Source organism: Lissotriton vulgaris, chromosome 10, assembly GCF_964263255.1.
Source record: "Lissotriton vulgaris chromosome 10, aLisVul1.2, whole genome shotgun sequence".
NCBI classification, from domain to species: Eukaryota; Metazoa; Chordata; class Amphibia; order Caudata; family Salamandridae; genus Lissotriton; species Lissotriton vulgaris.
Genome location: NC_141698.1, coordinates 1,010,401,698 through 1,010,423,446, shown reverse-complemented (window position 1 = coordinate 1,010,423,446; position 21,749 = coordinate 1,010,401,698). Strand labels below are relative to the sequence as shown.

The 21,749-nt window shown below is 49.3% G+C and overlaps 1 protein-coding gene across 4 annotated transcripts in view; it reads right to left on the bottom strand.

The window, feature by feature from the left end:
• DNAJC13 (DnaJ heat shock protein family (Hsp40) member C13) overlaps positions 1-21,749 on the bottom strand; it is a 1,694,551-nt gene that overhangs the window by 853,348 nt on the left and 819,454 nt on the right. For all 4 annotated transcript variants that reach the window (XR_015300721.1, XM_086942056.1, XM_086942057.1 and 1 more), the window contains one exon: positions 14,190-14,392. Coding sequence is in view for 3 of the 4 variants with exons in the window: in XM_086942056.1 (XP_086798182.1) it covers positions 14,190-14,392 (203 nt within the window). In the remaining variant the exon portion in view is untranslated. The remainder of the gene's footprint in view (positions 1-14,189; positions 14,393-21,749) is intronic.

Genomic DNA, 21,749 nt, shown 5'->3' with positions numbered 1-21,749 from the left:
CACCCATTCCACTAAACTTTGTGCATATCCTCCTCCTCGAGTTCCAAACCTCTTTCATGATAAAAAAAACTGTACACTGACATCAAAAGGTACTGTTCCATATTGAAACTGTGCCATTTGCCTTGGTGTTTGGATGTGTTAACTATTGGAGAATGTAGTGTGTGTCACCAGGTTGTCTTTATTGCTCACTGTGATTATATAGGTATTCACGTTAGGCTATAAGCACAAGTTACTACTTGTGTAACGATATATCTGTAAGAGACATTAGTTAGTGATAGATTCCTTACCTTAGAATATCCCCAGGCGTCAGACTGGATCCGGAAACTTTTGCGTAGCAATACCCCTGCGCGCTGGTAGGCGTCGTCTGCGGCTCCGCGTCCGTCGTCGGCGTCGTGAGCGCCGGGATGACGTCGTCGGAGTACTTAGACGGCGCCCATGCGCGCTGACGTCAGTTCTGATAACACAGCTTTTCCGCGCCAGATACGCAGAGCCATGATAGAACTAACACTGGTGCCATGAAACTAGGGCCCTGAAAGGGGATGACCTTAACCCTAGATATCGGTTCGCAGAACGGGGAGGATGGGTGGGACGGTAAGGAATCTATCACTAACTAATGTCTCTTACAGATATATCGTTACACAAGTAGTAACTTGTGCATCTGAAAGAGACACGTTAGTGATAGATTCCTTACCTTAGAATAGATACCCCAGCAATACCAACCCCGGTGGTGGGTCTGCGAACCAATATCACACCAGAAAGTCCTGGAGGACGGAACGGCCAAAGAAGCCATCCCTCCGGACTTGACTGTCCAGGCAGTAGTGTCTTGCGAACGTGTGCAGCGAGGCCCACGTGGCTGCCTGACAGATGCCCTGCAGGGGTACACCGCGGCCCAGGGCAGTTGTCGTTGCCGTGGCCCGAGTGGAGTGAGCCCGCAATCCAGCCGGGGGCTCCTTCCTCGCCATGGAGTAACATGCTTGAATACACAAGATGATCCACCTAGAGATGGTCCTCTTGTGCACAGCCTTTCCCTTCTTCGCGCCCACGTAACCAACGAAGAGTTGGTCATCCACCCGGAATTGGCGTGTGCGATCTAGGTAGTAGGAGAGCGCACGTTTTGGATCCAGACGGTGGAGCCTCTCCTCCTCTTTCGAGGGGTGCGGAGGCGGAAAGAAGGTGGGCAAAGTGATGGACTGCCCGATGTGGAAGGCCTTGACAACCTTGGGCAGAAAGGAAGGTCGTGTACGTAACACCACCTTATCAGGATGAACAGACAGGAAAGGTGGAGAAGAAGAAAGAGCCTGGAGCTCACTCACCCTCCTGGCAGAGGTGATGGCAACCAGGAAGGCCGTCTTTAGAGTAAGGAGACGAAGAGGGCAGTTATGAAGCGGCTCAAAGGGAGCACACATCAGAAAGGTGAGAACCAGATTCAAGTCCCACTGGGGCATCACGAAGGGAACAGGAGGGAACATGTGCGTGATGCCCTTCAGAAATCTACTCACAATAGGGGACTTGAATAAAGAAGGCTGATCTGGTAGCCTCAAGAAGGCTGATAGAGCAGAAAGGTACCCTTTAAGAGTGCCCAGAGCAGAGCCCTGCTGGGCAAGGGAAAGAAGAAAGAGCAGCACTTCCGAAAGGGGTGCAGAGAGAGGATCCACAGCCTTTGCTGTGCACCATGCCACAAATCTGTTCCACCGGCAGGCGTATACCGACTTTGTGGAGGGACGCCTGGCTGCCAGAATGATATCACAGACTTCGGGAGGCAAGTCAAATGGCCTCAACTGCCGCCGCTCAATCTCCAAGCTTGTAGGTGGAGACTGGACAGGTTCGGGTGCAGGACCGTCCCCTGCTGCTGCGACAGAAGGTCCTCCCGAAGAGGCAGACGAATCGGGGGATCGACTGACATGCTGAGTAGCTCGGGATACCAGTATCTTCGTGCCCAGTCCGGAGCCACAAGGACGACCTGGGCCCGGTCGCGCCTGATCTTCTTCAGCACTCTGGGCAGAAGTGGTATAGGCGGAAAGGCGTACAACAGACCGCAGCTCCACTCGCGACTTAAAGCGTCTCCGAGCGAGTGCCGCCTTGGAAACTCCAACGCGCAGAACTGCTGACATTGCGCGTTCTCTTCTGTGGCGAATAGATCTAACCAAGGCTCTCCCCACTGTCGAAAGAGACCTTGCGCCACGTCCGAGTTCAGACGCCATTCGTGATCCATCATGCACCGGCGGCTGAGTTCGTCCGCCCTGGCATTCAGAGAGCCTGCCAGGTGTTGAACCACCAGGGTCACGCCCTGATGTTCCAGCCACTGCCAGAGGCGCAGAGCCTCCTGGCAGAGGGTCCACGACCCCACACCGTCCTGTTTGTTGCAGTACCACATGGCGGTGGTGTTGTCGGTGAACACTTGCACTACGCTCCCCTTGACAGAGGGGAGGAATGCCTTCAGTGCAAGACGAATCGCCCGCAGCTCCAGAAGGTTGATGTGGAGCCGGGACTCCGCCGGAGACCAGAGGCCTCTGATCTCCGCCTCTCCCATGTGGCCTCCCCAGCCCTGGAGGGACGCGTCCGTCACAACTACGTGCTCCGGCTGGGGTAGGGAGAGGGGTCTGCCACTGACCCAGTCGCGGTCCGTGAGCCACCACTGCAGTTGCTTCGCAGTGCCCTCTGAGATCAGGACATGATCGGACAGGTTGCCCTGATGCTGGGCCCACTGAAACTTCAGGTCCCACTGCAGAGCACACATCCGCCACCTGGCGTGACGCACCAGAAGGATGCAGGAGGCCATCAGCCCCAGAAGCCGCAGCGTCAACCTGACCGAGACCCGGGATAACGGCCTGAAGACAGGAATCAGAGCCTGAATATCCCGAACCCGCTGTTCGGGTGGGTAAACCCGAAACTGCGCCGAGTCGAGAACCGCTCCGATGAAGAGGAGCTTTTGAGAGGGACACAGGTGTGACTTCGGCACATTGATGGAGAACCCCAGCAAGTGCAGGAGGTCGGCCGTAGTCTGGAGGTGGCTGACGACTGACTGGGGCGAGCCCGCCTTCAACAACCAGTTGTCGAGGTAGGGGAAGACTGATATCCCCTGCCTGCGCAGATGGGCTGCGACCACCGCCATCACCTTCGTGAACACCCGTGGGGCGCTGGCAAGGCCGAAGGGGAGCACGGTAAACTGAAAGTGCTCTTGGCCTACCATGAACCGTAGGTAACGCCGGTGGGCCGGCAGGACGGGGATGTGGAAATAGGCGTCCTGCAAGTCCAACGCTACCATCCAGTCTCCCGGGTCCAGGGCAGCCAGGACCTGAGCCAAAGTGAGCATCTTGAACTTCTCCGTCCGGAGGAAGCCGTTGACGTTCCGCAGATCCAAGATAGGGCGTAGGCCCCCTTTGCCCTTCTTGGGTACCAGAAAGTAGTGGGAGTAACAACCACATCCTACTTCTGGCCCAGGAACGCGCTCGATGGCCCTCTTGGCCAAGAGGGCCGAAACCTCCTCTTGCAGAAGTTGCAAGTGATCCCCCGACACACGGTGGTATTGAGGTGGCATGGATGGAGGGGAAGACTCGAAGGGGAGGGAGAAACCCCTTCGGACAATTTGCAGCACCCACCTGTCCGAAGTGACTGTATGCCAGTGGGAGAGGTGATGGCGAACCCTGCCTCCCACAGGCGTCACATGGGCCTGAAAACTCGGACTAGGAAGGTTTTGAGGCGGGGGCTGCTGAGGGAGGTGTGGACTGGCCTCGCCGCTGGCCCCGACCACCGCCACGGCGGTTCCCACGGCCGCCACCGCATTGCTGAACATTCTGCGGCGCGTGGCTGACGGTCCGTGGCGGGGCGCCCCTTCCGTGGCCACGAAAGGAGCGAAAGGCACCCGATTGCTGGCGTGGGGCCGTAAGGCCCAAGGACTTGGCTGTGGCCCTGGAGTCCTTGAAACGTTCCAGCGCATGGTCTGCCTTGTCGCCGAAGAGGCGACGGCCATCAAACGGCATGTCCAGGAGGGTGGCCTGGACATCGGCCGAGAAGTTGGCGGACCTCAACCAGGCGTGGCGTCGAACCGCCACCGTCGTTGCCATCGCCCTGCCCAGTGAGTCCGTGGTATCCAGCCCACACCGGATAGAGAAGCGTGCCGCATCTCGGCCGTCCGCAAGGGTTTGGCTGAGTTTAGCCCTGACCTCCTCAGGGCATTGTGGCAGCACCTCCGCAACCGTGTCCCACAGAGTGTGGGTGTAGCGGCCCAAGAGACAGTTGGTGTTCACAGACCGTAGCCCTAGGCTCACAGACGAGAAGACCTTCCCGAACTGCTCGTATCTCTTGGATTCCCTGTCGGGCGGGGCCGACGGGAATGCGGTTTGGGAGTTAGAGGCCTGGATGACCAGGCTCTCGGGGGTGGGATGGGTGGACAAAAAGCATGGGTCGCCCGGTGCCGGGCGGTAGCGTCTGGCCACGTTCCTGTCCACAGGGGGGCCTGTGGCGGGCTTGGACCAAGTGCCCAGCAGAACGTCACACAAGGCCTCATTGAACGGCAGGAGGGGCTCCGCGGAGCCGGACTGCTGTTTGAGGACCTCAGTGAGGAGATTAGTCCTCACGGCCGCGACGGGGAGCTGAAGGTTTAAGGCCTTAGCTGCCTTCGTCAACACTACGCTGTAAGCAGAACCCGCCTCCGAAGCCACAGTCGGGGGCGACGTAAATCCAGTGTCTGGCGAGGTGTCAATACCACTGGCCTCCCCAAGCTCATATGTCCAGTCCTGATGCGACTGGCAATCACGTGCCAGAGGGTCCTCGGACCGCTCCCATTGCTCCTCGTCACCTGGCTCCTGGAGACCAGGATTAACAGCCAGGGCCTCCTCGTGGAGATAGAAGTCTCCAAAGGCCGACGGAATCGGCGCCCAGCGGCGCCCCTCCGACTCCTGAGTAGGACCGTAGGAAACATTGGGGTCGGCAACCACATCGGCTGCCGGGGACGACACCTGAAGGGACGGCGCCGGCGAGGTCGTAAGGTCGACCGGCGAGGTCCCGGATCCGGAGCCGGATCCAGCGAGGTCGCGCGGCGCCGGGACCGAAGTCGCCAGCGGCGCCGGGACCGAAGTCGCCAGCGGCGCCGGGCCCGAAGCACCCGACGTCGTCGGGGCCGAAGCGCCCGACCCGGAAGGACCTCCAGACGGAGCCGATCGGCCCGAAGGCGCCACGGGAACCGACTGAGGAGGGAGGGCCCTCATGGCCATGAGGTACCTCTCGACCTCCTCCTGCGACGCGCCGTGCCCAGGGACCCGAAGGTGTGGGGCAGGCGGCGACGCTTGCGACTCCCGCGGAGCAAGTGGGCGGTGTCGCCTGAGTCCCCGGCCGCATCGAGCGAGCGTCGGGGCGGGTCGGAGGACCGATGGTGTCGTTCTGACCTCTCGTGCCTCTTACCTGAGGACTTGGAACCAGACGATCGGTGTCCACTTCCGGAACGTCGATGACTCCGACCTCGCGACCGGTCCCTCGACCTCCCGTGGGACCGGGACCGGGACCTGGAGCGGCGCGGGGCCGAGTGCCTCAGCTCGAGACGCTTGCGGGACCGCTCCCGCCTAGCCTTCGACGTCAGGGCCCGGCAGTCGACGCAGGTTCGATCGTCGTGGTCGAGGCCTAAGCACTTCAGGCACCGGCGATGGGGGTCCGTGACCGACATGAGTCGGCCGCACTTCGAACAAGGCTTGAACCCGGGCATCCCTGGCACCGATAGTCGAGACAGTCGACTAAAAGAGATCAAAAAGGATCAAAAACTTTTCAGTCAAAAAGTGACTGGGGGTAGAGCTTCTTCCGGATCTGCGCTAGCTGGCGCGGAAAAAAGAAGAACTGACGTCAGCGCGCATGGGCGCCGTCTAAGTACTCCGACGACGTCATCCCGGCGCTCACGACGCCGACGACGGACGCGGAGCCGCAGACGACGCCTACCAGCGCGCAGGGGTATTGCTACGCAAAAGTTTCCGGATCCAGTCTGACGCCTGGGGATATTCTAAGGTAAGGAATCTATCACTAACGTGTCTCTTTCAGATACGTAGTTCAGTGTTCTGCATAAACAGTTTAATGAGATGGATGCCTGGCCACTCGAATGACATAAGTACCTAGGAAAGAAGATCAAAAGCAGTCAATGGTGGCTGCTCAATCCCCACCCATGGGGGATGTATGTAACACAGGCCTCAGCACAAGATCTTGCCCTGCTGCTGTAAGAGAAGATCCTCCTGAAGTAGTATACTGATGGGAGGACAGATGCTCATGCCTGAAAGTTCTGGGTAACACTCTCCTGGCCTACTACTAAGCCATTAGGATGTCTTGGTGCCAGTCATTCCTAATCTTCCTCAGATCCCTTGGATGTAGAGGAAGAGGCAGAAAGGCAAGCAAGAGCCCTAAGCTCCATTCCTGGCGGAGTGCATTTGAGAGAAAGAGTATTCTTTGGAACTCCAGCGTGCAGTATGCAGTGACGAATTGATCTAGAACATAATTTCCCCTTTGTGGAAAAATGCCTGTCGCCCCTTCTGGGGTTAACTGCCATTGCTGATTGATCCACCAAGTGTCCACAACTCAGCTTGTATGCCCTGGCAATTCAAGATCATGCCGATAATTTTATCGGATTTCGGGGGAATGGTGATCGGAGCATTAGGGATTTGAGTTCACCATGTTGGCTGGCTAGCAACGCCCCTCTGAACTAACCTTCTTTTGTAGGAGGGTAGGAAGGCCTTCAACATCAAGTGAAAGGCCTGCAATTACAACAGATTGATGTTAAGCTCCAATGTTGTGGCCATGAGTCGCTCAGGACAAGCTAAAATGGTTTCATAGCAGTAACCGGAGGGGCACAGGCTGGATGTTGTCGGAAGGCTCACTGATCCAACTTAGAAAAGATTGGGTGGGCGGTTGCTGTGGAGGAGAGCCAACCTCATACCTGTGACCATCGGAGGGATCGCCGGCATCATCCCGTTCTTAGCTGCAGATGTCGAGGAGTGGCAAATGGAGGGGCTGCCAAAGGCCTACCTATGCCACTGCGTGTCCATCAGTGAAATCTTATTCAAGCGTGGCCCCAAAGCACCACACTAGTACAGACTGCAATGCCCAAGCAGTCCGTGATATACAGCCAAAAGCAGGTTACGTTATTTGCTGCATTCTGACCTTATTGAATGATCTGTGCAAGATTGGCGAGGTATTCGCTAGAGATTGTCTGCAACATCTTGCTGACCATATCATATAACGCATGTGAGTACTATCTCAGGAGGCAGCTGCCATTCCTGGAACAAAGGGCGGGAATGGTCGAGAAAAACATACTCTTCCTGAATGTCTCCATATGTTTTGATCCCTAGCAGGAAGCGTGGTTGGAAAAGAATTGGGGTTTAGCCTACTTATGGACACCTGTGCCACGAGACATTCAGGTATAGGGTATTACATGAGGTAAACTGAGTTACCAGCAGCAGGCAGGTCTGTGTCTTCTGGATAATATTCTATTTATTGACAAGAAAGAACAATGTTTGGCCTGAGTGCCCATTAGTGTTTCTGTCAGGGCTTCACTGAAAGGAAGTACCGGTTCAGTGTAGACCGGCTCAAATTGAAGGACTTTCATCAGGACATTTTTTTTTTATCTCAACGTACAGGAGCTGCAGCTGGACGGCGAGCCACTGGATAGGAGGCTGATTCCTCTGTAGAAAGACCGGAGGTGAAATTCAACCCAATGTCCAGTGAGGTGTTCAGCCCATTGGCTTGAAGAAGATCCATATACAAAAATTCATCACCATAGTAATGGAATGCATCATCCCCATCATCTTCAGTATAATCCTGACCATGTTAAATACTTCAGAGTCTGAGAAATCTGAAGTACTACCAGAGGAGTTCTAGGTAATGGCGTTCTGTCAGAGTCAGAATATTGGTGGACAAATTGTGATGAGGCCTGTAGAGGGCATCAGTCCAGGCTGAGTCGGGTTCCCCTCAGAGTTAGATAAGACAATAGGTTCCACCTGAAACATAAGCGATATCTGTACCAGCATAGATGCAGGTAGATCGTTGCACTGGGTTTTAAGTTGGGTTGGGTGTCAGCCTTAAACTCAAAGTAGACCCTACAGAGGAGTGAACAGGCACAGACTGCAAACATTTGTTTGTGACAGTTTCTAAATGGTTTAAACCCCGAAGTCTTGGCGAGTGTTGAGAGGCTTGTGGAAAGAAAGGAGCTTATGTCAGCATGCAGGGGTAACGCATAAATGTGGTTTCAACATCACTTCTAGGGCAGGATTAAGTAAATTCAGAACCATACAATGCCACCTGCAGGCAAGCAGGACAATGTTGAGAAAAATTCCAGATCCAGTATGGCGCCTGGGGTATTAACAAGGTGAGGAATCGGTGGTTAGAAGTATCTATCAGTAGCTATCCCACCCCCTATAAATAACCAAACCCCCGCCCACAATCACCACAAGAGCCTATCCTAACCCTAGCCTCTATCTTGACCATAATCTTAATCGTATCCTTAACCCAAACTAAGTTTTTCAAAAATACTATTTACAATTGACTTCCATGGCAGTTTAAAAAAAATTAGACATGCTGACTTTATGTTGTTCATTTGTTATGATGGCTACTCAATTGAGGCATTCTTTTAAAAGAAATTATTTGTGATAAAATTCTCCCTTTTTAGGTCTCGCTGAGCCAGGGCATGCGCTCCTCGCTCTGCAAGACATTTAGTGTGTGGACTTTTAAAAGTCCTACCACGCACTTTTGGCTGGCCTCGAGCGTGCGGTTACGCGTATAATGACGAGCAGAGGCGCCATATGGCTTTTCTCTCTCGTCATGGTGCGCCCACACCACTCGCCAGCCTGCGTGTTTTTCGCGTGCGCACACACAACTCACGCTTATCTCCCTCCCCCACCACATATCGCGCCTCGAGGCCGCTCACAGCCGATGCTTGTTTAACTGTGTCGGAAGAAAAAAAAAATTCCACGTCTGTGGTAGGAAAAAATAATGCAGACCAACTTTGAAGAGGAAAGGACACGGGGATATGGAAACGTGTGTAAGTGGAGGGGCAAGTTCCCAAGCACCATCCGGGAAGGAAAAATAAACTTTCATGGCAAGCCTATCTTCGCTGGCATCACCTGCGAAAACAGAGGGTCGACCGGCAAAAATATAAATCAACTCACGGGTAGTACGATGTCCCGAGCGCAGCAGCAGCTCCTTCTCCTCCCTTTATCTTCTCACCAAACTTGTGCGCTATTTTCCATTCGCTGTTTATTCAAATAGGAGAAAATACTCCCAGTGAACAAGCGGTCTGAACCCTGTACGCAAAGATGGCCTTGCCAATCACACCATCTACAATGGGAAACCATAGGTCCCAGAGTTCCATGCGTTGAGCGCTTAAAACAGAAACAATGAACCCCACAGATTTTTTTGTAAAAAAGCAGGTTTATTTTTAGTTGTTCTTGAGGAGTGAAAATTAAACAACCAACAGAACAACGCACGTCTTAACTTTCACGCCTATTTATGTGTAAACAATCCAAGGTGGCTAAAACAAGCAGTCATGATCTTGAAAGATCTGTCTGAAGTCAGTAAGGGTGTTTGACCTGTGGTAAGTGCTGGTGTCAGGGATTTCACACACACTACCCTAATGACTTTATGATAAGTGTATATGTCTGGCATTCTTTTAATGATCCTTTACGTGATATTGCTACAAAACGGCCAATTTTGGTTAAGTGTTGCTGGACAAAACACCTGATAAGCAGAGTATTTCAAAGTTAAGTTCCTAGGCACTGTTGTACCTCCCTGTGTCCCTAATTTGAACTTAACAGCATTGGCGGCAATATATTTTGCATAAAGAAAGAAAGACATTCTGACTTCGGGAGAACTGTTTTCAGAGTTTTCACTAAAAGGTAGTGTTACTGAGTTTTTAGAAAGACAGACGACTTTATTATGAATAAGAACTGTGACTATCACATTTTTTCTGCATTTTACGAAAATAATGTTTCAAGACCTATATAACAGATGCCTGAACCCAGTGGGCTATTTTATTAGCATCGGAACCTGGCACCCGTAATTTGAACCCTATGAGCTGCAGCAAATTAATTAAGACGCTGAGCTACCTCAAAAGAACAGGATTGTGTGACATGCGGTTTGTTTGTATGTCTCGCATGTTAATCCACTCCAGTATGTTGCTGAGACTGGAACCTGTGACCTACGGATTATACACAGATCTTCGAAAGAGGAACTTAACCCACTGAGCTGGCAACAAGTTCCATACCCAATGTGTGACTCTTACCAGGTTTTTCACCTAGTCCAATGGTGTTCCTTACAGTGGTGCTGCTTTGAGGTAACGTGGCGCAGAGGGCAGGGCAGTGGTAGGTGAGAACACCCCTTTATCGCTCACAGTTCTAATCTTGCAGTGCGTAGTGAGAGGAGGTATTGCTTGTTGGCATAGGTTTACCACAGTGTATACTGTAGTTGTTTGTTATATAAGCTAGACAGTTCTGGTAAAATGTTAGTTTTCAAGCTACCGTGCATGGTTTTTATTCATTTCATTTACAAATATTTCCACATGTAATTACACTTATAAGGTCCCAAAGGCAAGACCTATTGGCTATGCCAATGCTTGTTTCACATGTCTTGTGACAACAGAAGCAATTTTCCTACATACTGTTTTAGTCATACCCCCCACAGGATTTGTTGCTTCAAACCCCATTGTAGGAAAGTAGTATCTGCTTCCATGGTAACCCCACTTTTGCTTGGTGTCAGTCTGCTTTAGACCTAGTCGGACTAGGATCCTTCTAATCAGGACCCCAGTCACTGTTCTTTCTCCATAAACTGACCATGGTAAGTACTTGTGTACATCCACAATTGGCTACTGGTGTACCCTTGTAAGTCCCTAGTATATGGTACTAAGGTACCCAGGGCATAGGTACACCATGTATTGTGCCACCCATGAAAAGCCACTCAAACTGTGACTACAGGCCTGCCATTGCAGCCTGTGTGTTGGTGTGTGCACCTCACAACAGACATAAGTTTCCTTATATCCGAGGTCACTGCACTTAAAATCTATAAGATACCCCTATGGCAGGCCTTTCAGTCCTGAGGGCAGGTGGCTTGGCTATAAGTGTGAGGGTGCCTCTGCATGAGCAGAACACCCCTACAAACCCCGGAGTCGATTCTCCAAGCTCTGTACGTGCAGTCAGCCATTATAAAACATATAGTGGGCATCAGTCAATAAGAGCTGTCTAACTATATACTGGCTGCACCGGAACAGGTCATGTTTGGCATTAAACATGTTGGAATCATACTCCAATGCTGAATCCATTGTTGGAAGTATGATTCCATGTACTGGGGGCTCCATTGAGGTACCCTCCTGTACTCACGGTAACAGCCTTTCAGGTTCTGACAGCAAGCTAGTGCTGCTGCCGACCACAGACATGATTTGTCCCTCCTGCTGCTTAGCTGAGCTTGAGCAGGGGAAGGTAGAACAATAGGTTTCCTGTCAAAGGGAAGTGTGACCACCTCCCAGACAGGACTTAGTGTATTGGGCTGGAGTGGGGGCGCTTACCAGCGCCACCAGACTGCTTTGAAGGGCACATTTGGTGCCCTCCTTTCATACTCCAGTTTGAGCCAGTTCAGAAAGCCCTTGGCTCCTGCTCTGGCGCAACTTAACAAAGGACAATGGTGTATCTTCCCTATGTCCAGTCTCTCCTGTGGGAGGGACCCTTGAGTCCTAGGGTAAATGCTTACCTGTGGGTGGTTCCTTAGATTCGTCATGGGACAAGACTCAAGCCTGTAACCATGTCACTTTTTGACCGTATGGACACTTGGACTTCGCCTGGAACGGAGACTGCACCAAGGAAGACTCCTGCTGCTCCTGATCTCGCTGTTCTGTCTTCTGTGTCTGTGCTTCTTCCAGGATCTTCACCAAATCTGTGGGTATCAAGGACACCAGAAGTAATCTCCCTTGTAGTGAAGGAGTCATTCCGCTGCATTTGCTGGCACCACAACGAAGCTGACTGGTTTGCTGTTCCTGACATCCCACGGACTTCCAAAGGCTCAGCAACACAGGTTCTGCAACTTCATCAAGGCCTGAGCTGTGCTCTCTGCAATTTTGAGGCCAGTATCCCTCGTCGGAACCGCTGGGGCCGAACCCCTACTAACAGCGTTGACTTGCCATTGCCCAGGCTTGTTGGCTCAGCACTGCAAAGATCTTCGGGCTACAAGAAGCTCCAGTCTCCAGCAACTCTTCCTCCCAAGTACAGCATCCTCACTGCATCCTCTGCACCATAAGCCTTCCTTCTTTGTGAGCTGCTCCAGGTTCTCTCCTAACTCCTGTGCCTTCAGCCTGTCAGCCCGCTTAGGGTCTTCTCCTGATTCAGTGGGCTCCCCTGCTTGCTAGGGGCCTGCTCAGACTCTCCTGCTGCTGTTGAGTCCCTTGGACCTTGCTGGTCCCTACATTGCTCCTTTTTTGTTCTCCACACCAGTTGCGGCTACCAAGGCTTGTCTGTGCTCCCACCTGACTACCCAGTCACCGACACCCCATGTGGGATGGCTCGCACACGGCTCCTAGCCTTCATCGGCATTGCATGTTCCTCACAGCTGCAGCAACAAGGTCACCGGCAACTTGTCTGAACCCTCTGAAATCGGTGGGCATTACTCTTCCGTGCCTCCAGGCAGTGGCATAGACCCTGTCTCATCCGTTTGCAGGTTCTTCACTTTCCAGAATCCACCCTTGGATTCCACTGGACTTTTCCTCATTCTTCTCCAGAGGCACCTTTCTCCAAGTCTTCCATTGTCGTCTACAGAGGTTCCTCACATCTCTCCATGCCTTTGCACCTGGATTCCATGGTCTCTGGCGTATCCACGGGTGGGGTGGCTCTCCAACCTTCCATCCTTCAAGTGAATTCTTCGGGGTCCTCTGGGAAGCATCCTTCTGCAAAAATGCAACTTCTCCCTTGACTTCCACTGGGCACATAGCCGTGTTCCCACTCTGCACACAGCCACCCTGAGTTTTCTGGTGCAAGTCTAGTCCTCCTTCGCAGTACGCATTCCACTTTCTTAATATATGGTTTTGTCTACCCCTGGAGGCCACTGTATTTTGTGCTGCTTACCTTATTGCAATTGAAGTGTTTGTGTATTGTGTTAATATCTCCAAGTAGGAGATATACCAATGCGTTAGTGAGTGTTGTGTAATAAAATAAGTATTTTTATATAAGCACTGTGTGGTTCTTTTTCGATTAACATACACTACATGATTAAACTGGTAAAACAAGCTGTTTAACACTCCTTCAAGATTAGCCTGAAGGCTGCTTTACACAGCTACAAATGTAAGAGCTTTCTATGGTTATCAAAGACCACTAAAATCACCATAAGGGTTGCCTGGATTAAAAATCACCATAAGGGTTGCCTGGATTAGCGCAAGATGCATCACTTAAGTGTGCACCATATACTAAGCCAGCTTCCTATATTTATCAAGTGAGCACCACACCCTAAGTAACTACCCCTAATAACACCACATTTCTAGCTGCACTTATCCATTCCAGCTCTAAGTCTTCTTCGCCACCTTGTTCGGAATCTTGGTGGCCCAGGCCCTTCTCTACATGTTTTGTGATGAGACCATATCATTGACCATTTTATGACCAGAGACTTTCCTTGAGTGCTTTAATATTCTGATCAAACCAAACCTCTTTCATTGGGCAGAAGACCGCTGTGCTTAACCAATTCAAACTGCCTTATGTCTCACAGTTGAAGGCACCTGGGTCTGTTATTGTACTAAGTCTTTATTGTCTGTTTTCTTCCATAATGGAGCTTCCCAATCAACACTGCCAGTCTTGCATTGCCGCCACTGTTCTTGCTGCAGGTTGTGAGGTAAATGAAAAGCCCTCTTCTGAAAAAAGACAATTTGTAATGCGAGTGGTACAGTGGTAGATTGGAATGTCCTGATGATTGCAGCTGAAATGTTCCCATATAATAATGCAATCTCTATTCAGAAAATAAATATGTAGGATACAACAGTGACACTAACTTAACTAAAAGAAACACACACACAAGAATACGAGCTATTAACCCCCTACTTATTTACATATAATCCACTGAAGTGCAACTGTTCAAAAGATACATTTTTGAATTTCAACTTTACAAATTCAATTAATGTGAGTCAGAACTTCCATCAACAACATTTGCATTTTTCAAAAAGTATTGAGAATAGAGGCAAACACACTTTTTTGTACCTGCTTGGAAAGTATGAACACATAGTGATCAGCATATTCAGAATCAGAGTGGCAAGGTCAGTCTCATTCAGCACAGCCTGTCCACTGGCCAGCAAACACCATTTCAGCTGGGGAATAGCCTGTAATGGTCGCCAGCCATCCATACCCTGTGCCCAGCAGCGAGTCTTTGGAGTGATTGTTCCTTCTGACCAGAATTCTTGCATCTAAATCAAAATATTACAACAGATGACAAACATACTTTCAGTGGAAAATGGAAAACAGATAGCTGGGCAAAACGTTTGAGAAGTGCACAGAATTATGAAATAAGAGTATTAAAATGTACAAATACCCTTGACAGATATATCTGATATACAGGTGCAGCCGGTCCATTTGGGCAGAGGGGCCAAGCCCCTCAACGTTTTGCCCCGTAGGAGTAGTGTTGGTCAGTCTGAACAAAGGTCAGCCTGACAGACACTGTGTTCACTTTCAGTTCAAGCAGCCAGGAGCCATACATGCACGTTTAGCGCTGGCTTCTGGCTGCCTGAACTGAACTTTGCTGGGCTGAGGTAGTCACAGCTCTAGTGGGCGTGACCACCTCAGCTCAGCAAAGGTTGCCGAAGCCCTCCCCTCAGTGATAAGCAGTAGCGTCACTGATTGCCTCACACCTGGGCAGTTTTAAGCCCTGAGGCACCCAGGGTCAAGTGTCAATCAGTGACACTTCATCACAGAGTAGGGTGAGGTCAGTAGCCTCACTGACCTCATCCCACTCTGTGATGACGTTGAGACTGCTGCCTTCCCTCATTGGCTGACCTTAGGTCAGCCAATGAGGGAAGGCAGCAGTCCCAAGTCTTCAAGAACCTAGAACCGCAGAGGCAGCGCAGAGTTTGGCTGAAGGTAAGTGTGTTTTGTTTTCCTTTTAAATTGTTTGGTGCGTGCCTGTATGAATGTTTTGTAAAGAGTGTGTGAATTAAGGTGTTTGTGTGTGTGCGCACGTGTGTGAATGCATGGTTTGGAGTGTTGTGTGTATGTGTGCATGTGTGTCCCGTCCACCTCCCTCCCTCTAAAACTTACCGGCAGCTCCGTTGATATAAATAATTGATACAAAGTTCTTGTCCAAATTACAGACAGTTGAGTATATGAGTTTATGAGTCCAGCTTTGAGCGCCTCAAGGCTGTTTTTGCATACTTAGTTTCAGGTGCTTAACTTTGGATGAACCAACTACTATGAAGTTACCAGTACACAGATCAAATTCTAAATTACCATCATAGTGCAGTGAAATTGACAGAAGAAAAATACGCTGTTTACCGTCTCACACATACATGAGGACTTTACAAAGAGTAATCAACAAATCACCATTTCAAAGTGATTTAGGACTTATTGTACAAATGTAACCCTTGGTTTAGGTAAGGAAAATGCGTACACTTAGCAATAGATCGCCACCTGGTGTTGGGCTAGGATGATTGCAGGTTGTTGTCTTCTTGAAAGAAGTCTTTGTAGTCACGAGATAGGTAATTCCTCCTCCCTAGGACAATACTGCGCATGGTCATCGACTCCATCCTCGGATTGTTTTTCGCCATGATGGAAAATGATGGAGCTGGTAGAAGTAAAGAGAAAAGATGTCCATGCGTGTGCATCCAAGTAAGATGAGTACTGGAACGGATACAAGTCCCGGGGAGGCGGGAGGGCGTATACGACTCTGCAGCTCTACATGCCAAGAACAGATGCATACTGGTAAGTAGCATTTTCCGTTCGAGGCATATGAGCTGCAGATCGTACACTTAGCATTGATTAGGCAGCAGTGTCTTCCCTAGCGGTGGTCGCTTGTATCTGTTGCAGCATACTGAAATAGTGTTTTAAGGACAGCTTGGCCTACTGCAGCTTGCTGCTTGGCTTGCATATCAGCACAATAGTGTTTAGTGAAGGTGTGTATTGTAGACCATGTTCCTGCCTTGCATATGTCCTCTAGTGGTATATTTCCTAAGAAAGCCATAGAGGCTCCTAGTTTGCGAGTGGAGTGAGCTTTAGGAGGAACCGTTAGTGTACGTTTAGCTTTTTGATAGCTTATTTGTATACACTTTACAATCCATCTGGCAATTCCTCCTTTAGAGATGGGATTGCCCTTGTGTGGGGGAGAGAAAGATACAAATAGTTTTGTCTTTCTGAAGGATTTAGTCCTGTCTGTGTAGTATAACAGAGCTCTTCTAACATCTAAGATGTGTAAAGCCCTTTCTGCAGCAGAGTCCGGTTTTTGAAAAAAACACTGGTAACTCTACTGATTGGTTAAGGTGAAAAGGGGTAATGACTTTTGGCAGGAATTTAGGATTAGGCCTAAGAACCACTTTCGTAGGATGTATCTGAAAAAATGGCTCTTGTATTGTGAATGCTTGTATCTCACTAACTCTTCTGAGAGAGGTGATGGCAACAAGGAAAGCAGTTTCCATGTTAGGAATTGCAACTCACTTGTGTAAAGGCTCGAAAGGGGGTCCGATAAGTCTTGTAAGAACCACGTTTAGGTTCCATACGGGAGCAGGTGGTAACCTAGGTGGGATTATTTGCTTTAATCCTTCCATAAATGCTTTGATTGCAGGTACTCTAAATAGAGATAGATGTTGCCTATTCTGTAAATAGGCTGCAATTGCTGCCAGATGCAGGCATATGGAAGAGTAAGCCAAATTAGACCTTTGTAGGTGTAGAAGGTAGCAAATAATATTTTGGATGGAAACATCCAGTGGATCAATGTGATTATTGTTACAATATATTGCAAATCTTTTCCACTTTGCGGCATACCATGCTCTGGTAGTGGGTCTTCTAGCTTCTTTAAATTATGTTCATACAGTTTGGTGGTAAGTTTAAGTAACCGAACTCCAAGACATCAGGAGCCAGATCGCCAAATTCAGTTGGCTTGGGTCTGGGGGTCTTATTTCTCCATGGTTCTGTGTTAACAGGGATGGCCTGAGCCGGAATTTCTGATGTGGAACCAGTGAGAGATCTAGTAGTGTGGTGAACCATGGCTGACGTGCCCATGTGGGAGCCACTAGTATTAGTTTGAGAGACTGTTGTCTGAGCTTGCGTACTACTAGTGGAATGAGTGGGAGAGGCGGAAAAGCGTACGCAAATCTGCCTGACCAGTTCATCCATATCGCATTCCCCTCCGACCATGGGTGTGCAAACCTGGCGGCAAAGGTTGGGCATTTTGCATTTTCGTGGGTGGCAAACAGATCTATCTGTGGATGCCCCCGCCTTTGGAAGAATGGTGGAAGTACTTGTGTGTGTATCTCCCATTCGTGAAAGTGTTGTGACTGACGACTCAACAGATATGCTATCTGATTGTGAATTCCTGGAAGGTGTTCTACTGTCAGGTGTATGTTTTGAGGAATGGCCCATCTCCAAATATTCTGTGCAAGCTGGGACAGTTGCAGAGAGTGTGTCCCCCCCTGTTTTTGTATATAATACATGGCTGTCATATTGTCCGTCCGGATTAGGACAGCTTTGTTTCGTACTTGTACCTGAAACATTTTGAGTGCTAGAAAAATTGCTAGCAGCTCTAGATGGTTGATATGGAACTGCCTCTGTTGGTTGTTCCATTGGCCCTGTGTAGTATAATGCAAGAGATGGGCTCCCCATCATGTGAGGGATGCATCTGTTGTGAGCACTATCTGTGGAACAGGGTCTTGGAACGGCCGTACCTTTGTCAAGTTTTTGGTGTCCCACCATTGTAGAGAGCGATATGTACAGCTGTCTACCAACACCAGGTCTGTGAGCTGACCTTGAGCCTGATTCCACTGTTGTGCTAGACATTCTTGTAATGGGCACATTTGCAGTCTCGCGTGAGGAACTATGAAGATGCAAGACGCCATCATGCCTATTAGTCTCATGAACACTTTGGCTTGGAGAGACTGCTGGTGTTGAAAAAGGGAGACTAATGTCTGAATGCTCTGTATTCTGGCTTGACTGGGATACGCTAGAGCTGTAGATGTGTCTATGGTAGCTCCTAGATATTGATGAACGTGCGAAGGCTCTAGGTGCAACTTGGTGTAGTTTATTGTAAACCCTAAGTTGTGCAATGTCTGAATTGTTTGTGTTGTGTGTTGTACACACTGGTCGAAAGATTTTGCTTTTATGAGCCAATCGTCGAGGTAAGGGAAGACATGTATCTGTTGTCTTCTGAGATGTGCTGCTACTACTGCTAAGCACTTTGTAAACACTTGTGGTGCTGTTGTGACCCCGAATGGAAGGATTTTGAACTAATAGTGCTGTCCTTGTATGACAAACCTTAGATACTTCCTGTGCGCAGGATGTATAGGAAGAAAATAGGCGTCCCTTAAATCTAGTGTTGATATAAAGTCTCCCTGTTGTAGTAGTGGGAGTACTTGTTGTAGAGTGATCATGTGAAAATGATCTGATTGTATGTAATGGTTGAGGGGCCGGAGGTCGACAATTGGTCTTAGTGTCCCGTCCTTCTTGGGAATTAGGAAGTACAGGGAGTAAACCCCTGTTCCCCGTTCCACTAAAGGAACTACTTGAATAGCATCCTTTTGTAGAAGTGCTAGAACTTCTAGTTGAAGCAGAGTTATATGTTCTGTGGACATTGGACGCTGCCTGGGTGGTATGTTTGGGGGGGTTGCTGTGAGTTCTAGGCAGTAGCCATGTTGGATAATCTGTCTTACCCACTTGTGTGTTGTGATGGAATTCCAGACAGGTAGGAACTGTGATAATCTGCCCCCCACAGGAGTGGAATGCTGTAGGGGAAGCAGAGGGAAGTCACTGTTTGGGAGTGGAAGAGGAGCGGTTGTTGTTATTACCTCTACCTCTTCCCTTATTATTGTTGCCTCTGTATCCTCCTCTAAAGTAGCCTTTGTTAGAGGAGGTCTGTGTGTGTGTCTTAAAAGATGATGTGTCTGCACCGGTCTGTTTGGAGCCTCCTCTATAAAAGGAGCGGTGAAAAGAGCGTCTAGTCTGTGTGGATTATAATGCACCCATAGACTTAGCTGTGTCCATGTCTTTCTTCATCTTTTCTAGTGTGCTGTCTACTTCCGACCCGAACAACTGGTTCTGATTGAAGGGCTGGTTCAAGATGGTAGTCTGAACCTCTGGTTTAAAAACTGAAATGCGTAACCACGCATGACGTCTGAGTATGACACTAGTGTTGACTGCTCTGGATGCTGTGTCAGCTACATCTAGTGCACATTTAATTGAGGAATTGGATATTAATTTGCGTTCTTTTTAGAGCTCTGCTGCCTGCTCTTTGTATTGATCTGGGAGGTGCTCCATGAGTTTTTCTAGCTGGTCGTAGTGAGCCCTGTCATAGCGTGAGAGTAAGGCTTGTGTGTTTGCTATGTGCCATATGTTTGTTGCCTGCGCAGCAGTCCGTTTCCCGGACGTATCAACAACTTTGGATTCTGTGTCAGGCGGGGGCGTGTCACCAGAGGTCTGGGAATTGGCTCTTTTACGTGCATTAGACACTACCAAAGAGTCTAGTGGCAGATGTCCCTTAATATAGACTGGAATCAGATGGTGCTGGTCTATACTTTTTTCTATTCTGGGATTTAACACCCTACATCGTACCGGGTCTTTAAATATGTCTGGAGCATGTTTAATGACTCCTTTGATCATGGGTAGTATTTGTGTAGACCTTTGTGACTGCTCAAAAGTGTGGAGACAGGTTTTGTTCGGCCTGCGGCGCCGGACTCTGGCTTTCCATCTTTATTTTTGGAACCGGAAGGTTTCGGAGTCGAAGCTTTCGGATCCGGTACAGTTTTTGGCTTCGGCGCCTTAGAGTCCTTCGGCGTCGAAGGATGTTTCGGTGCCAATGGAGGAGGTGGAATTGGCACATGTTTTTTCGGTGACGAGGCACCGGAAGGCGGGGCGTCAGAGGGTAGATTTCGACCTCAACTGGGCCCCATGGGCGGAGTGCCGACCGCTGCCTTTGGCTTGGGTAGTGTATGTTGTGCAGGGGCAGGAATACTCAGGGGCTGTGGAGACGGAATCGAGTCGTCCGAGTCCTCTGCACCCGATATGATCTGGAGATCAGGCGAGTCTTCCTCGGCGACTAGTGGAGCCTCGTTCTCAGAGATATCTTCGAGTGGATCTTCGTCCCCGGAGACGTCCTCTCCGGCGATCTCCTCTTTAAAGATGTCCTCCGGTGGTGGCGCTGATCTCCTCATTTCGAGTCGATGGGCCCTCCGATCCCGAATGGTCTTCTTCGATTGGAAGGAGGCACAGGCTGTGCAGGTCGACTCGTTGTGTTCTGGCGATAGACAGAGGTTGCAAACCTCATTAGGTTGCTATGAGGGAATTTAGCCGGGCATCTCTTGAATGGAGTTCTGTCCATGAGGCGTAGGCCGTACGGCGACGATAGGCCCAACGGCCCGCATCAACGCACCAGAATGTAGCTGGTGAAGTCAAAAAAGCCTTTTCGATGTCGAAAATGTTTATATAAAGTTTCACGCTTCAAAGTTGCTGAAAAAGTCTTTTCCAGCCGGAGCAGAAAACATCCATCCGAACCCAGTGGCGGAAAAAAACAATCTGAGGATGGAGTCGATGACCATGCGCAGTATTGTCCAAGGGAGGAGTCACCTATCTCGTGACTACAAAGACTTCTTCCAAGAAGACAACAACCTGCAATTATCCGAGCCCAACACCAGGTGGCGATCTATTGCTAAGTGTACGATCTGCAGCTCATATGCCTCAAACAATGTTTGTAAACCAAAACATGTCACAAAATGAAAAAGCATGATACATACATTCAGATGTTGACACTAATATGCTATTTACTGCTTTTGTTGTGAGAGGGGAAAGGCATCTTGCCCCTCTTAAGGCTTCACCCTCTTGTGAAGCATGGCCCTTGTCTAAATTTGACAATGGTAATAGATAGAATACTACACTGTGCACCTCGCAGCTAAGCGTGCAACTCGGCCCAATATTACCATTCAGGAGATATAGTGATATCATAATCCCAGAGGCTGAAGCTTCTGTTCTTTTTGTGAATGACACCAGAATAACAAGAATGTTATATAAGACAATAATAAATGTGTTATTAGTTAGGTATTTTTTTATACAACATGTTTATTTGTGGGTAATTAGATTGAAAAAGTAAGGGAAATAAATGTATATGGTACATAGTATGTGAAATACATACTGAACTATACTGTTGCCAACAGTAAAAAAAAATGATAATATAGAAGGGGTCAGGTTAGAGGTAACCTGACCCCATGAGACTGATGGAGGGGTCTGTGAGTGACTATGGAAGAACTATTTTTTGAACAGTTTGCAATGATCTGTCAAACAGCCAAAGGTTTTAGCAAAAACAAAAAACGTTCATACTATGTATTCTGACTTAACGATAACTACACAATGGCGACCGTCACGGTGGGGGTGGGGGTTTGGGGTTGTGTCCGTGTGTGCCTGCATGTGTGTGTATATTTATATATATATCCTACTGCTAATAGCCAGTAAGGATAGTTAGGACCAAAGAATCTATAGGAAAAGAGTTTTTGTTTTGCTAATACATTTGACGCCACTTCACTAATTTTCACAAAACTTTTTAAAAATATTTTTATTTGTTTTATTTTCAAGAACCGA